We start from the raw sequence: 18,423 nt of genomic DNA on the forward strand, positions 1-18,423 counted from the left end.
GAACTAATTTTTCTGCATCAGAAACAGATAGCATGTTACGTAGCTTAGCAATGTTTCTAAGGTGGAAAAAGGCTGTTCTTGTAACATATGAAATATGATCTTCGAAAGACAAGTTGCGGTCTAGTATAACACCCAGGTCTTTTACTGTAGTGGATAAAGTAACAGGACATCCGTCTATATTAAAGTTGTATTGTGAGAGGTTTTGTGAGTAGTTTTTTGGACCAATAAGTAATACCTCCGTTTTATCTGAATTTAATAGCAGGAAATTACGCGTCATCCAGCATTTTATATCTTTGAGACACTCTGTCATTTTAGATGAGTTAGTTTTTTCATCTGGTTGTGATGAAATATATAATTGAGTGTCGTCAGTGTAACAGTGGAAATTAATTCCATGTTTTCTTATAATATGACCAAGTGGCAGCATACACGTATATTGAGAATAGCAGAGGGCCTAAAACCGATCCTTGCGGTACTCCATAGTCTACTGACGTTATCTTTGATTTTTTTTCCCATTTAAACAGACAAAATGATAACGGTCCGATAAGTACGATCTAAACCAGCTTAATGCCTGTCCCTGAACACCAATGTAGTTTTGTAGTCGATCCAAGAGTATTATATGATCTATAGTGTCGAACGCAGCGCTAAGATCAAGTAGGACTAGTATTGAGATACAGCCTTGGTCAGAAGCTAAAAGTAAATCATTTGTAATTTTAACTAGCGCAGTTTCTGTACTATGATGCGGTCTGAATCCTGACTGGAATTTTTCATAGATATCATTTTCTTGCAAAAAAGAGCACAATTGAGCGGACACTACTTTTTCTAGTATTTTGGACATAAATGGAAGTTATTTGGATCTAATTGCGGTTTCTTAATGAGCGGTTTTATTACTGCCAGCTTGAATATTTTTGGAACATGACCTAAAGATAAAGTTAATTTAAGTTAATAATATTGAGGAGAGGCTCTTCCACTACATGTAATAGTTCTTTCAGTAGTTTAGTGGGTATTGGATCTAATAAACATGTTGTTTAGATGCAATGATAAGTTTATTTAGCTCCTCCTGTCCTATCGTTGTAAAGCGGTTTAGTTGTTCTAGAGGGGCCATAATTGAAGCTGAATCATAAGAGCACCATAGAGGATTGTACATTTATAATTGTGTTTCGGATGCTTTCTATTTTTTCATTGAAGTAATTCATAAAATCATTACTACTAAACTGTAACGGTATATTTTGCTCTGGTGATGTCTGTTTATTTGTTAGTCTAGCCACAGTGTTAAATAAAAACCTTGGATTATTTTGGTTATTTTCGATTAGTTTGCGGAGATGATCAGCCCTGGCTGTTTTTAGTGTCTTTTTATAACGTGACATACTGTCTTTCCACGCGATTCTATAGACCTCTAAATTAGTTGGTTTCCATTTACGCTCTTAAGTTGCGAGTTTCTCTCTTGATAGCATGCGTAGCATTGTTGTACCATGGTGCTTTAGTTTTCTCTCTAACCTTTTTTAATCTAATTGGTGCAACAATATCTAATGTACTAGTGAAAATGGTGCTTAAACTGCTAGTCATTTCCTCTAATTCATCTGTTTGTTTGGGTTCACTTAGCAGCTTAGATAGATCAGGTAAGCTATTTGAGAATCTATCTATAGTGGTTGGAAGGATTGTTCTGCCTGGTCTATAACGTGGTGCAACATGACATATTTCAGCAGTACGTATTATGCAAGTCACCATGTAATGATCAGTGACATCATCGCTTTGCGGTATAATATCTATATCAGTTGGAATGGTTCCATGTGATATAATTAAATCTAGTGTACAAAGTATGATTTAGACGATGAGTGGGACCACTGACGTTTTGTTTGACCCCAAAGGAGTTCAAAAAGTCTGTAAACGCAGCCCCTAAAGCATCATTTGTATTATCTACGTGTATGTTAAAATCTCCAGCAATTATTGCTTTATCGACATTCACCAATCGATCCGAGAGAAAGTCTGCAAACTCTTTTAGGAATTCAGCATATGGCCCTGGAGGTCTATGTACAGTAGCCAAGGCTAGAGATAATATGGATTTCCTTCTTACATCTAAGAGCGTAACATTTAGCACAAGTACTTCAAATGAAGTACTTGTGACCTTTTTCCTGAGTAATATTAAAAATATCTTTATAGATTGTTGCAACACCGCCGCCACGACCGATCAGGCGAGGCTCATGTTTATAATAGTATCCTGGTGGAGTAGATTCGTTTAGACCGAAATACTAATTTGGTTTAAGCCAGGTTTCAGTAAGGCACAGAACATCAAAGTTATTATCCGTGACCATTTCATTTACAATAACCGCCTTAGGTGTGAGTGATCTAATGTTTAGGAGACCTAGCTTTAGAAATTGTTTTTGTTCACTGATATTTAGATTTTCTAGTTTAATTACAATAAGATTTCTGCTAGATCCTACACTAGATTTATTGTTTGGGTTCACTAAACAAGGAATAGACACAGTTTCTATATAATGTTCCACACTATGCATATTACTTAAGTTTGGACCGCAAAGGCTGTGATTTGGACTTTGACTTACTAGTCATCTGGTGCGTAACGTCTTGGAGATGTTGTCCGACAGCACAGCCGCTCCGATTCGGCTGGGATGGAGTCCATCTGCACGGTACAGTCTGGGTCTCTCCCAAAACAGATGCCAATTATTTACAAAGAGCAGTTTCTGTTCATTACACAATGACATTAACCATTCATTTAATGCAAATAGTCTACTGAACCTTTCCAGTCCTTGTCTGTACGTGGTCCAGACGGTCCAAGCGGTCCAGAGAGAGGCAGCTCTGGTCCTGGCTCGTGTCTTCCGCTGTGTTATCCATGGTCCATGTTGCTGTTTCGGTGCCGGAGTGAATAAAGCCCGAGATGATCGCGTCCTCCTGGGCAGAGGAACACACGGAGTGGACGAAGTGGGACTCAAAGAGTTAACGTTACTAACCACTGATTTGTGAGCGTCGGCGCGTGATGCTTCAAGCGTTGAGCGCCGATCCAACAGCTCGGCTTGCTTCACCAGCAGACCACGGATCTGTTTGTCGACGTATTCCAGCTCCTGCTTCACCGTGAAGAGCTCGAACGTGTCCTCACCTGCACTCAGAGGTAATGTTAGACACGCATCTGATATGTTCGCCATTATAACAGTAAACAGTATAAACAGTAAATTAGTAGTGATACTACAACTATCAACACTAATTTAGGACTTATTAGTAGTGATACTACAACTATCACTACTAATTTAGGACGGAAATGCCGGAAATAACCAGGATTCAGTGAAAGGGGTATAAAATGAGACGACCAGTAGGCGAGAGGGCACGCGTGGAATGCTAGCGGGCTAAAGGCTAGTAGCCGGGATTCGGAAGGTCGGATATAAGTAGCAATATCAAAGCAATCCAATTGTTTTTTATAAGGAATATTATCGAGGATAAGTTCACATGATATAAAAATAGAAAATGCTTGTTTATAAATGAGTGGTAAAGAAGAAAATCAAGGATAATCAGAGGAAAATCAAGGATCAAAGAAGAAACTCAAGTCCAACCTGAAAGAGGGTGTCAGCAAGCTGGATCCCTATGCTGATCGTCGGCAGGCTCTCGACCCAAGGATACTTCAAGCTTTACAAGGTAAACAGTTTTCAGAGCTGGTGCTTTCCAGTTTTGATGGCATCTTTGGCAGACGGGGGTAGAGGAGGGTCGATATTTTCATGAACAAGAGGGGCAGCAGGAGGAGTGAGGAGGGGGAGAGTAATCTTTGTTGTTCTGTTCCACAGATGCTGTTGTAAACCAGTTTCCGACGACCAAAAAAGCTGATGTCAGAAAATCCATCAACAGTAGAATATGCGAGCCAAGACACCAGGTGAAGCGCAAAAGCACGGTAATATCACCAGATCTCAACCCAATAGAGCATGTTTGGGATGTGGTGGAACTGGAGCTTTGAGTCCTGGATGTGCATCCCACAAATCTCCATCAACTGCAAGATGCTATTGTATCAATATGGGCCAACATTTCTAAAGAATGTTTTCAGCACCTTGTTGAATCAATGCCACGTAGAATTAAGGCAGTTCTGAAGGCAAAATCGGGTCAACCACAGTATTAGTATGGTGTTCCTAATAAAACTTTAGGTGAGTGTATGTAGCCTATGAAATAAAAGTAGATTTTTTATCAGATTTTATTTCAATATAAATCACCCACCTCAGATAAATTGCCAGACGCTTTGTTGAAAAAATTGACTCTCGGTATGGTTTTCTTGAGATTCTAGGTCCGACTCTGCCCAGCAAACTGTCAAACTGCTCCCTATTGAGCCGAAAGTACACCTGGAACCGATCGCTGTGGAAACGGACCTCCTTTGCAAGCCTAATGCAAATGTGCAAATTCAGGAAGGACGAGGAGCAGGTCTTGCTAGTTGCGCCCTATTGGCCCAACTGGACCTGGTTCCCAGAACTCATGCTCAACACGACAACCCCTCCCTAGCGCATTCCTTCTGAGGAGGGATCTACTTTCTGGTCCCTGGAAGGGACGGCAAGGTTCTAGGTGACTTACTTAAAGCACTTCAGAGTGCCCCATTACCACTTTTTGCAGTCAGTATTAGGTTTGAAGATTCTGTCTATGAAGACTTTACAAGTTACTAGTAACACTGATTGACAAGAATCTCTCTGAAATAATCAGTTTCTCATATCATTGAGACTTCTAACCTGACTGAATCACTCTCTCAGAGCCTGAGACAAGATGATTATTTCCCTGTTTTGATTTCATTAAAATTTCATTTCAGTTATTTACCCTTTACAGTTAGCAATGTGCACAAAAACATACTCCTGAATTTGTTCAAGTATTTTCCCATAAAGTGAAAGACATCTCTAGTGTTTTAGCAAGCTTTAACATATTAACCCTTCAAGAAGTCCCCTCTCCTTGTACATCACCTCATAACATGGGTAACACCTGTTTTTAACCCTCTTTACTTTTTTATCATTCTCAGAGTAACTTTTACTAGATTTCCCTCATGAGGCCCTTGTGGCACAGAGCTCTTAGATATAAATTAGGAAATTCATCATCATCATTTAGTCTGATCATTTGATAACCAACTAAGTTGGACACAGTAGTTTGGATTATTAAAAAAAAAAAAAAAAGAATAACACACAATCATAACCCCCAAATATTCAACCTTTTTCATTAACTCAGTAATCCATGCCCAGCTCCTTGTATCCTCTCCTTTTTCCTAACCATATTTTGTTAGCTTTGAAAGCAATAGTAGTACCTACAGCATACATCATTAATTAATCGATTTTTCTCTTTTTGATTTACATATATCTGAAATATTTTCAAATAAACCAGTAACTAATCAGAGCATGAGATCTATATCAATACTCAGCCCTAGTTTGATCCAATCAAATAAAATCAATCAATATTATCACACAAATGGATTCTTGAATAAACATCTAAACTTAAACCATTAGTTGGTCCACCTCTTCCTCCAGGTGTGTTTTCCCTTCAAATCACAACCGCACCCCCACTGGACCTTATTGGTGAAGTAAATCATTTCCAAGCTGTGAATGGAGACCTTAAGTACGGCTCTGAAACTACGGGACATCAGAAATTCGCTGAGGACTTTAGGGAAGGGAACCAGTCTTTAGAAACCAGGATGATCAGCCTCAAACGTTCTCGGGTCCAGACAAATCACACGCGGAATCCCCCTTCTGACACCATTTGTTATAGAAACATTTGTATTCAGTTATTTTTGGGGAGTATGCAATAAACCAGGTAGACCAAACAGTGTCTCTCTTGAGTTTTATTCTTGCAAGAAGGCCATTCACGTACAGTTTTCTGCCGTGAAGAGACAACCTCGCCTAGTTCGGGGTGTTTTTACGAACACACTTTTACATATTTATAAATGGAAAAGTTCTCAAAGCGTCCAAAATCTCTAGCTCCTGCAAAAGGTAGTTTCAAGGATGTGCACCTGTTGTTGTAACTTCTTATCACAGCCAGCCAGTAAATTTCCACATAAGCAGACTCCAAACAGAGACACAAATCAAATAAAGTACAAAACAAAAATAAATGCTAAGAAATAAGTTTTCCACTACACCTGTACAGTAGAAAGGCAATAAAATTAATTGCTACCTGACTAGAAAAAACAAGGAAAAAGGCTTTGCCAAATAGGTGTGAAAACTTCAATACTAGAATGCAATGAGCATGTTGCCGTACAAGGCAACTCCTACCAGTCTGCCATGGATGCACTTACCAGAGTCAAATAGCTTCTTGCTTTAGTAGGAAATGCTTCTTAGCAAATGCTTAGTCATAATTGTTAACACTTTTTGTTCCCGGGTGCAAGAATTCAAGCAAGTGAGTGAGTTACTTGAGGTTTCCAGTGAAGCATCCAGTGCGTTGTAGGCAGTGGCTAAAGGCTGCAAAGTGTTGAAAACATGGAGAGAAAATTGTAAAACTATGTGTTTGCAGTCAACAATTCAAAACGAATGTCCACCGGATGACAGTTTTAGGCCAAACGGAAAGAAACTGCCATTCTGCCAGTTCTCCTGAGGTAAAATGCTGTCATGTACAGGTAAGAAAGCTGTTGCCATAGTGTTCCATTTTTACCATAATGATGTTTAAAGAGTAGACATGGAACAGTAATTTAAGCGTAGGATATTCACTAAAACTTGTATTTTACTGTTAACAACCTTCTGTTGATTCGACAGTCCATGGGTGGGGATAAAAGAATGTGCAAGCATCATCTATAGTTTTCACAAAAGCTTAAACTTTTGTTGACAAATAAATGTGAATTTCTCAGTTCAGTTAATACAGTGAACAGGTAAACATTTTCTGTTAACAAGTACTACCAATATTGTAACAACACAAAGGGGGTTGAAAACTGGCAAAGTGACACTTCTCATCTTAACAGCTTTTCATCAGTGACTGTGTGGAAAAAGTGTCACTGCAGAACTAAAACTTGAGTATCAAATGAACAGTCAAATTGCCTTTATATAGCACTTTATACAATACAGACTGTTTCAAAGCAGATTTACATCGATAACAGGAAAATTATGCAGGTATAACGCTTCTCTACAGTGTGAATTCTCATGTGTTTTAAGGTTTCCTTTTTGATTGAAACTCTTTCCACATTTTCGGCAGGTGAAAGAGCTCTCTCCCGTGTGAATAGCCAAGTGCCTGTTGAGGGTTCCTTTTTGAGTAAAACACTTTCCGCACTGATGGCACGTGTAAGAGCTCTCTCCAGTGTGGATTCCCATGTGGATTTTAAGGTTACATTTTTGTGAGAAGCTCTTTCCACACAGTTGGCAGGTGAAAGGCTTCTCTCCAGTGTGATTTCTCATGTGGGAATCAAGGGATTTTTTATATGTGAAACTTTGTCCACACTGAGGGCATGTGTAAAGCTTCTCTCCAGTGTGAAGTCTCATGTGGAGTTTTAGGTTTCCTTTTTGAGTGAAGCTTTTTCCACACTGTTGGCAAGTGTAAGAGCTCTCCCCGGTGTGTATTCCCATGTGGATTTTAAGATTTCCTTTTTGAGTGAAACTCTTTCCACACTGTTGGCAAGTGTAAGAGCTTGCTCCAGTGTGAAGTCTCATGTGGATTTTAAGGTTTCCTTTTTGAGTGAAGCTCTTTCCACACTGTTGGCAGGTAAAAGAGCTCTCTCCAGTGTGAACTCTCATGTGCCTGTTGAGGGTTCCTTTTTGAGTGAAGCTCTTTCCACACTGTTGGCACGTGTAAGAGCTCTCTCCAGTGTGGATTACCATGTGGATTTTAAGGTTTCCTTTTTGAGTGAAGCTCTTTCCACACAGTTGGCAGGTGAAAGGGTTCTCTCCAGTGTGATTTCTCATGTGGGCATCAAGGGATTTTTTATATGTGAAACTCTTTCCACACTGAGTGCATGTGTAAGGCTTCTCTCCAGTGTGGAGTCTCATGTGGATTTTAAGGTTTCCTTTTTCAGGGAAACTCTTTCCACACTGATGACATACAAAACAGTTCTCTCTCGAGTGAATCTTCATGTGGTTTTTAAAGTGTACTTTTCGTGTGAATCTCTTTCCACACTGATCACATCTGAATGGCTTTACTCCATTATGACCGTTCATGTGATACTTAAGGTTCAGTGCTGCCGTGAAACTCTTCCCACACAGTCTGCAAGTATAAGGCTTCTCTCCACTATGAATTCTCATGTGTTTCTTAAGGTTTCCTTTTTGCACGAAACTCGTTCCACACTGAAAGCAGGTGAAACAACTTCCAGTTAATGTCTTCATGTCTTCAGCTGGTTTTTGCAAGGAAGTCGTCTCGTCAGTCCGTGAGCTACTTAATGATTTTTCTGAAGTTAAACCATTATGTTTCTGGAACGGATCTTTCTCTTCTATTTCATTCAGGTCTCCACACTCCTCTTTCAGTGGCACCATGTCTAAGCGAAAAAGAGAAAAATAGAAGTAAACTCCAGTTTAATGGCACAAAGCAACAAACATTTAGACATGTATGGGATCAAACCCAACAAAAAAAGCATCAAAACCAAAAACGTGCATGGTTAGATCCCATAACTACTAAGAAATTGAAAGAATCGTTTCTCAGCTCCTCTTGTCAATTACTAACTTTGGTCTAGTAACTCTGGGTATTAATAGTTACAATTAACTTGACTTACTTACAAAGTTACTTATAGTCAGTAAAATGTTTGAGGTACCATAAAAATAAAGGGTTGGCCGATATTAAGGAGACAGTCTACTAATACTCTAATAAGAATTAGTGAACACATAGGTGCAACGTTACTTATAGTCAACAGAATGTTCAAAGGGGACCATCAAAATAAAGCGTAAAACACACACACGTCTCTAGGGGAACTGATTAATTAAAGACCAATCTCATATCTGACATTCTTGTCAACAAATGTCAATTACATCATCAACACAGACCACAACATTCTCTTGGACAGCTTGAGAATTATGTTGACGTATGTGGACAAGCATCAGCATGGTTCAGGTCCCATCTATCCAACCACTACAACTTAGCTTCTGTAAATGTAGAGATTCCTCAAACAAAAGTATCGGTGTCCCACATGACTACGTATTAGGCTCTCTTTTTTCCTTGTATGTTTCCTCTGAGCGACATTATTAGACTTCACCATGTTAAGCAGATGGTACTCAGTTTTATATTTCCTGAGTTATATAAAACCCGGCAAAACATAACTGTAGCAGAGTGTATTAAAGTAACACTGTAGTTTTTGAACCTTCATTATACATTTCCAAGACCCCTGTGATGGTACATCGACTTACAAAAGGTTAAATGACACGTCTGCCATATCCTGACGTGGTCTGTATCGCTTTTACTTGCACTATGAAACTTCGGGTTTCGGGTAGTAACCGGCTCACGAAAAGAACTACAAAATTGACTGCTTTACAGCATACGTCATTTTTTTTTACGTCACCTCAGACTTTGTCTGAGGCCATTGTTGATTCCAAAGCTGATGCTGGATAAACAGGGTGCGCGTGCAACAGTAGGCTGCGGTAGGCTAAATTATTTACGACAGTGATAATGGACAATTCCGCCCACAGAGGAAAAGTTCCATGTTGTTGCTTTAATGTTATAAAAGATGAGATGGCAAGTTAATTTGCAGCAGAGTATATTAATGTTATAGAAGATGGGCAAATTTATTTCTTTTATTAAATTCTGGCAAAAGAGAATCATTAGTTATTGGATCAAAAACATTTGCACAAAATATTCTAGATTTTGATGGATTCACTCTTATGTGGTTTTCTAGAGTTAAGAACCCAAGTTTTGTGTTCACACAGACTGATCTCATGAAGTAGCGTGTGTATGACACGCCAATTCGTATTTCCATTTTTGGCGTGCTATCAAGACGCATAATCGCCTTTCAGCGTGTTTATGAACGCCGTTGACTTAACGTTATATAAATATATGACTTACCTCAACCCCGTCTTTAAACCTAACCGTCACTGGGGTTAATGGCATTTATGACTGTTCCCTTACCATCCTAGGAAAGAAAAGATATGACTTACCTCAACCCCATCCCTAAACTTAACCGTCACTGGGGTTAATGGCATTTATGACTGGAGATTTGACTGCGTGTTCAGACACGCGGAATGACGCGGACGTTAATGGCGTAGACATATACGCATACACGCGGATAGCACAAAATGCATGGAGATAACACGCCACCTGACTCGAAAGTGGCGTATATGTTTACGCAAGTCATGATGTCATGTTGGTTCACAGTAATTTGTCCTCTGATTTCTAACATTTGTAGAACAGTCTTCTTCCATCTTAAAAAAAAGTTGCAGGGTCAATAAATGATCTCAAATTTGAGTGTTAACATGCTGTTTCCGCTCTATACTGTTCATTACAGCATAAAGCGCTTCTACGCGGTTGAATACGGCACGGGGTGCCTGTGGGTAGAGCAGTTCATGTGCAGGCGACAGTAGTTGTGTGAAAATTTGCCGTGCACTGAATAAAGTTGAGCTATAAATGTCGTGTTTATTTTGAGTAACATGGCAAAGGATGGCAGCTAGTTATAAAGTTCCGCCGAAGTTTGATGACACCAGGCCATTCGAGTGTTGGAAGAATTAAGTTAATATCTGGATGCGGGTTAACGATCTCGATAAAAAGAAGCAAGCCCTAGCCGTCGCCATAAGGGTTGAAGGGAGAGCCCGTGAAACGGCGATGGAAATACCTGTGGAAGATTTGGACTGTGATAACGGCATGGCAATGTTGATGGCAAAGCTGGATGGCGTGTTCCTTAGAGGAAAAAGATCAAAATAACATGGAAGACTATATAATTGACTCCGAACAGCGATACAACCAGATGAGAAGGTATAGTATGAAGCTTTGTGATGCTGTACTGGCTTTTAAGCTGTTAGACATGACTGCCTGCACCGAGTTCTCCTCCATGTCCCCCCTCCAAAAGGATTTTCAGGGGCAGGCTCATCGAATGCAATTCAAGTGAACCGGGATGTGGCGTTTTTCACAGAACAAAGACAACAATGCAAAGGAAAACAGAGTATAAACTAAATCAGCCAGTACCAAGGACTATATCCACTGGATAAGTTTGTTAAGAGATCCAGATGTGCTATTTGCCAGTGTACAAGTCTAAATTTACAATAAACTGCCACGTGTCAGCTTTCAAATGAGATCATACTTGTGCTTTTAGTGCAAAGGGTTCATGAAGTGTTTCAGTTTAGGTTTGCCATTTCTGGGGATTTTTCAAAAGTGCTGGATATTCATTTCTGTAGAGCTGGAAATTGACTGAGGTTCAATTGAATGAGTTCTGCTTTGAGAATGAAACCAACCTGTTTGTTCCTCAGTTTCTTCTTGTTTCACACTGAATGTTTCTTCAATCTTCACATCTTCAATCTCCTCTTTAATAAACGCCATCTTTATAATAGTGTCACGTGGATCTCAGGTGCGTCACCTGGAGTTTCTGTGTGTTTGTCCTGTTTAAGATGAGAATAATTAATAAGAAAATATAATCCAAATGCGTCTCAATCAGCTCCTCAGTTCAGTAGTCAGTGTATTGGTAAGAGAGATAGTCAGAAGGAATGGCTTTAAATAAAAAGTTATACAGACACTAAATTTTGTTGTATAAATACAAATGTTATGAAATCTACAAATCATTAAATTTAATGATTTGTAGATTTCATAACATTTGCAACTGGTTAATAAAACTTGTCGTTGTTTGTGTTCTTGTTGCATAATCAATTACATTTACCAAAATGCATCTTCAGTATGCAATGAATCAGAACTTCAAATCACTGAATCATTTTGCAAAGCCTTAAAGGACAACTCCAGCGCAAAATGAACCTTTGGTCTAATTACACATTGCTACCTAGTCAACCGTTATCTGAGATTTGTTAGATTGCCGAATGTAAATAGTTTTATCTCTAAAAACAGTTTAGCCTATAACGCTAGTATATAGGGAATAGAGTAATGACAAATAAAAATCGCTTGTTATTACCACTAAAAAGGCTCAAAATAGCCCCACACCAACACCACAGCATAACAAGGGTCCCTACATTCAAACTGAAGCATTGAGAACTTTGTCAGTGTCCACACAGTTTAATAAGAAGATATTTTATACACACAGTCAACTTCGCGAATACAGGAAGAAGCCATCTTTGAAAAATAGTCTCTACCAGTCGATCTACGAACGCAGATCCATGTGCGCTGAACTTTGCAGAATCTCATATGGTCCATTGTTTCCGGAAGAAACACAAACACGAACCGTTTTCTTCTCTTCAATATGTACACGTAGCCTACTGTTCGCGCTCACCTTATCACCTTATTCACATCTCACCGGTGGACATGGATCGGCGTTCGTAGATCGACTGGTAGAGACTATTTTTCAAAGATGGCTTCTTCCTGTATTCGGAAGAAGTTGTCCTTTAATTGTCCTTTAGTTGTCCTTTAATAGTTCTTTTGACGTGGAGTTTCAAAAAGCTGTTTCATCACTAATGCACTACTTGCACAAGTACTTCCGCGTTCAACTTATTACAGGAGTTTCCGGTTAGAGTGTTCATCCAACGTCCCTACATGAGAATGCAGATTATCACTACGTTTTATGGATGTCATTCAATTAAAACAATGAATAATGATCTCTGTATTAATTATCTTGAGCCTGCTGAAATGTTCCTATAAATATATTTCCTTTCCAACTATTCCATTCTGAAAAATAAATAGGCTAAATATATTTATCCACTAACTGGCAGCAGTCCTATGTCCTTATCTTTTATACCTGTTGAATTTACATTTTTTTAATGAATTTGACTAATAAAAAGTATTTCTTGAGTGCATTGGTGCTTTATTCCTGTCTTTTTAAAATAGTGAGGTGCCTGTAACGATCAGAACGCATGCAGTGTAGAGGAGAATGACAATCAACTTCTTTGAATAATAATTAAGCATTTTGGGCATGCGTAAAACGATTGACATTAAAAAAATGACACTGAATGATTCAAATATTTAATCCAAATAAATAAATGTTTGTGTTTCGTACGTTATTCATCTGTTCTCACACACTTCAGCGTCGCGGTCAATAGACGAACACTGACACCCTGTGGTGAAATAATGGTGTATTTTTTACAGCCGCAGCTTTCTCAGATTGGCTTGGTTTGGATTAAACCAATCCAATCCAGATATGTTCTGATGAGTTTGGAAAATTCTGCACACGGTAAACATCAGAATATCCCTTCTTCTAGTCAATAAAAATATCCAAAATATAAAATCTTATAAAAAGACACTCATTTTAGGTGGCGTTTATTTAACTCATTGACCGCAGTGCAGTGAAAGTAAACATAACCGGAATAAAGTGATATGTATTATTTCCAAACGGAAGTGCTTCACGAAGTTCAGTGCAAGTGGTCCATTCCAGGCTTGTGGAATCGAGTCACATGACTTGAGCCGCTCTTCCACCGTAGGAGCCAATCGTTACATTCTGTGCCAGATATGGTTTCAATATAACTGGAACCATTCCCAACTGTTCGGCCAGACAGTGGAAAAGCCGTTTGGGCATGATTTGGAGTGCCAAATTTGACACCTTGCGACTCGATTTAGACTTTCACAACAAAGACTTGCCACTTGACTTGGACTTGAGTCCTGGAAAGACTTTGTCTCTTTTTACAGCTAATATCTACAGCTAATATCAAGTAACATTGCCAAGAAAAGTATGTGAAACCCCTTGGAACGAACTGGTTTTCTGTAGTAATTTGTAATTAAAATGTGATCTTATCCTCATCCAAGTCTACACAATAGATCAACATAATGTGCTTCAGCTGATACCAAACAATTCTAGTTCCTCATATCCTTATTGAACAGACCCATTAAACATTTACAGTGCAGGGGCTCGTTCTTCGTACGTTGCTTAAAACATCCGAGATCAAATGAGACATCTAAGATGATATTATCGTGCTTATCATGATCCGGCTAATTGGGTTCTTCGAACACACTTGTTGTTTATGATTAGTATCGCTGGATTGAGTTATCTGAGATAACTGCGCGTTCTCGCGTTGGTTTAGGCCATGTTTACACAGAAACGATTCCGAAGAGAAAACGCAAAAGTGCCGTTGCGTCATCTTTTTTTATTCTGCGTTTAGACGAGCGTTTTGTGTAGGAAATCTGCGTGCAAATGGAGACGCAAAAGTGTGTGAAATTCAATGTAGTATGCACTTCAGGCGGCTAGGAGTTTTGAGAATCTGAAAATCATATTTTGGCACTTAAACCACAGACAGAGGAAAGTTGAAATTGACATGGTTCTGTGGACAATGGACATCACGTACAGTACAGGCTTAAATTACTTTTCCTGCCTTTTTGCTTAAACCAGCGAAATTATATATGTGTAGCGAAATTGTATATGAATCTCCATTACAGCATTCAAATTAAGTTTTAATAATTTGTTATCAAATGTACATTAATATTATAATATCGGCCTACACGAGAAAAACACTTATTCATTATATCCCAATCTTATATCCATTTACTGATGGGATATCTTATGCAATATTTATATTATAATTATTGTTAAACATTTACTTCGTTTTATCTATCTCTTTTCCCAATTTAACACATTGCATTATCAATTTTATACTTACAGTATTATACATGTTTTTCAAATAGCCTACTTTAAATAAAGCGCCACATACAAAGATACATTGAATGATTGATATTGTTACATTTCAAATTGTACAGAAATCAAAGATTTCCATGTGCAGTTCACTCTCAGCCGATGAGATTTCATGTAGCATTTACATCGGTCAGTCGTGGAAATCTATTCCGACTGGTTAATAACTTTTGACAAAGTTTAATTCAGTAACGTTAGCTTTCTGGTGCAAGAGCAAGTAGAGATTCGTGAGTGCACAAGACAGTTTGAACGCGAACGCACAATATCTGAGTGAGGAGAGGCAGTTCATAAGAGAGAATTATGTACATCTGTTTTGTTTCCAGTAAATTAGTGCTCTCTCGACATAACGGGGATTCGTGAGGAGCAAAACAAGAAGCAGCTTTTCTGGTAACGTTACTCATGCGTGGATGCGAATTACTCACAAAAATAACGTTCATTAACTTAAGATAAAGCAATACAATATTACATTAAATAATAATTCACAAATTTTACATCGTTAAAAAGAGCTGTAAATTTGACTTATCAATTAAAATGCTTAAAAACGCCAACCTTTCTTTAGCCGAATCACAACAGACGCTGGGTCTCTGCGCAGTCGTATGACGTCACACCACCAGACCATAATAAAAGTCCTTCTTCATCTTTAAAGCGGGGGTGAAATATGTGCACTAATGCATGGTGAGTTTTTTTGTTTTTTTTACACTGTTAAAGAGTTTGGATTCCCATTCTAAACATGGACAAAGTTTCAAAAATTAAGTTGTACGTTTGATTGAGTATTCCTATTCTCAAAATACTCCTTCCTGGTTGTCACAAGTTTTTTTTTTTTTTTTTTTTTAGTTTTTTTTATTGAATACAAAAAAATACATACAACCAAGGCAAATGTATTCTTTCTACAATGCATAGGAATGAGTAAAAGGCTCAACACAATTTAACAAAACAAATACAATTTTAAAACATAGCTTACAATTAACAAAAAATAAATAAATAAAATAAAATACAAAGTTCAAATTTAGAATTAAGGGGCAATGTCATACCAAGTCATAAGCAATCAAAAGATCAAGCAACTTAATCGCACTCCCACCTCTCATTTTTTTAAGGGCTCTAGAAAAAAACATTTTAAATCATTTTTGAAAACAAGTAATGGGAGAGATTTAAAAAAAAACCTACATTTGTGTATAAAAGATTTTGCCATTATTACAATGTTATTAATCAAATAAACGTTAGCACAGCAGTCTTTGGGAATTCCATATAAAATATGTTGTAAAGTAAAAGCAAAACCATCAAGAACCACCTTCTTTTCTATCAACCAGTCTTAAACCACTATCCAGAAGATTTTGGAACAATTGCATGTAAAGAAGATATGGTCAGTGTCTTCTGAGTGGTTATTACAGAAAGAACATGGGACAATATCTATATTACATTTTTGATTTAAGAATTTGTTAGAAGGATAGATTTCATTTAAAATTTTGAAGTGTGTTTCTTTTGCTTTAGGGGGAATAGGAAAACTTAAATAAGCTGTTCTAAGATATTTTACAGTTGTCTTATTAAATATGTGATCTAATTTATTTCTTTTAATTTGACAGGGATAACATGTTTTTAAGACGACCTGTCTTATATACTTGTTAGTACACTGAGCACTTTCAAAATGAATATCACCAATGAATAAAGTGGGAAGAGCTGGGTTAACTTCAGCATAAGAAACAGCATCAGCATTTTTATGCCAGAAGGTATTGCATTAATGACAGTGAAGAATTCTTTGGGGTGACAAGTAAATCCATGCTTTAATGTAAAATCATTATAGTTTAAAAGGTTACCCTTTTTTTATCCATTAGATCCCTCACCGACCATATGCTTCTGCTCAGCCAATTCTTGAAGCATAAAGATTTATTCCTGTGCAATATATATTTGTTGTTCCAAATTGAAACAATATGAGGTGTAAAATTGTGTAAATTTCCAAAATAAGAGAACTTGTTGATGGAATGTTAATAGTTTCACCGGGAGTATGGATAAATCAAAATCACATTTGAGAAAATATTGAATTCCACCAAATTCTTGAAATAAAGCTGAAGGAACTGTAAACAAAAAACTGTCTTCATTACAAACAAACATTTTCAGCCATTTGAGTTTTAACAAAAAATTAATGTTCTCGAATTCAGTCACATTCAAACCACCTTGTTCGTAAGGTTTAATGATGTCTGCTTTTTTAATATAATGAGCTTTGTGCCTCCAAATAAAATTATACATTTTCCGAGAACATGTTTTAGTAAAATTTGCAAGGGGAGCTAAAGAAAGAGCGGGATAAACTAATCTGGAGAAATATTCTACTTTGATTAATAAAATTCTACCAAAAATTGAAAGGTCTCTCTGTAACCAGCAATTTAAGATTCGGTTTGCTTTTTGTAGATTATTTTCAAAATTGTCTTTCATACAAATTTTCTGATCTTTAGAAATTGTAATGCCTAAATATTTCACCTTATTATTTACTGGAATATTATGTAGACACGTGACATCACTCTGGTGAAGGGCAAAACGTTCACATTTGTTTAGATTTAGCTGAAGTCCTGATGCCTTAGAATAACTGTCTGTGATGCATGGATTGCACTTGTCATAATTACCTGCAGCCATAAGTGCATGTAAGCATAATAAATATAAATAGTGTTTTTGTCAGGTTTACATTGTTTAATCTTATCGGAGTTATTGTTATGTTTGTTTATTCTTACCTGTTTGGTACCATTTACTTTTTTGAGTTATTGAAATTTTATGTTTTTTTGTTTGAAATAAATGATTAGTACTTTGTCTTTTCCTTATTGCATGGTCAAATTTGTCTGAGCATATTTTAGCATTTTTGTCACCCAACACAGATGTTTTATTTTATTTTAATTACAATCTTAAATGATGAAAATCGAAAACTTAAGAGGTTAAATTCATTACAACAATGGTTATTGAGTTCAGAGCCTATACGCAGCCATTGAGTACTACAGCAATCTAGTGGCTATAGATATTATTGCTTTTTTGTTTTTTTTCTACCAACATATGACACCTGATGACAGCAAAGTCACCACATTTTTAGGTTTTGGCTGTCTGAACTTACTTGAATGAATTACTTTTTACTGAAGTAACATAAAAATAAGGATAATTTACATAGAAAATATGGTACTTTTAGAGGTAAATAAATTCAAAAATAGTGTTGTGTTTGCTATGTTTGCTAAATGAGTCGAGGTATGATATCGTAAATACACCTTCAGTTTGAGTGGCAAAATATATAAGCTTTCAAATGATGTAAAGTTTATACAAGAAATAAATGATGTTTTGTCTCTCTTTAATGTGGCCTGACAGATCGCTCAATAAGCATTTCGACTTTGGAAAGAACTTGTATAAAATGCATTGAGAACAATCGTGTCACGTAACTAGGGATGGGACGGGATGAAAATTTCATATCACGATTATAGTGACCAAAATAATCGTGATTATCAATATTATCACGGTTTTGTTAAAACGAGATGAAAGTGTTCAAAAATAACTTATGCTCACACTTAAAACATTTTAAAAAGTTTTATATTTAATAAATCCACAAAGAACAAATAAAAAAAAGCTCTTTTTAAAGCAAGATTCAATTCTGTTGCATTTCCTTCCTTATAATGACCGTCATCAATAGCAACCCATTATAACAGAACATCCATGTATCACGCACTCATTTCATTCAAATACAACTTGCCGCCTTGATTCTTGCTTCTCCGTTTTTGATTGTATTGAAAATGAAATCAGAGATGATTTATTATTTACAGAGTTTGATAATATTGTTGTGATCA

The 18,423-nt window shown here is 37.2% G+C and overlaps 1 protein-coding gene across 3 annotated transcripts; it reads right to left on the minus strand.

Annotated features, from left to right (window-relative positions):
* Window positions 1-5,779: 5,779 nt before the first annotated feature.
* LOC120467005 (uncharacterized) lies at window positions 5,780-15,226 on the minus strand. Of its 3 annotated transcripts, XM_039655744.2 has the most exons (3): window positions 15,167-15,226; window positions 11,298-11,441; window positions 5,780-8,404 (listed from the first exon to the last, which is right to left on the minus strand). In XM_039655744.2, the coding sequence occupies exons 2-3, from the start codon at window positions 11,380-11,382 to the stop codon at window positions 7,014-7,016; spliced, it is 1,476 nt and encodes a 491-aa protein (XP_039511678.2). In that variant the 5' UTR covers window positions 11,383-11,441; window positions 15,167-15,226; the 3' UTR covers window positions 5,780-7,013. The 3 variants fall into 3 exon arrangements, with proteins under 3 accessions (XP_039511678.2, XP_039511679.2, XP_088983040.1); XM_039655745.2 differs by lacking the exon at window positions 11,298-11,441 and having other exon boundaries at window positions 15,167-15,216; XM_089126914.1 differs by lacking the exons at window positions 11,298-11,441; window positions 15,167-15,226 and adding an exon at window positions 10,682-11,260.
* Window positions 15,227-18,423: the final 3,197 nt, after the last annotated feature.

The sequence above is a fragment of the Pimephales promelas genome, chromosome 24 (genome assembly GCF_988280905.1).
Source record: "Pimephales promelas chromosome 24, fPimPro1.hap1.1, whole genome shotgun sequence".
NCBI lineage: Eukaryota > Metazoa > Chordata > Actinopteri > Cypriniformes > Leuciscidae > Pimephales > Pimephales promelas.

Coding starts and splice junctions, on each gene's coding strand:
- LOC120467005 (XM_039655744.2), bottom strand. CDS start 11,382: ATGGCGTTTATTAAAGAGGAGATTGAAGATGTGAAGATTGAAGAAACA. Junction 8,405..11,297: donor AGAAACTGAGGAACAAACAG/GTTGGTTTCATT, acceptor TTTTTCGCTTAG/ACATGGTGCCACTGAAAGAG.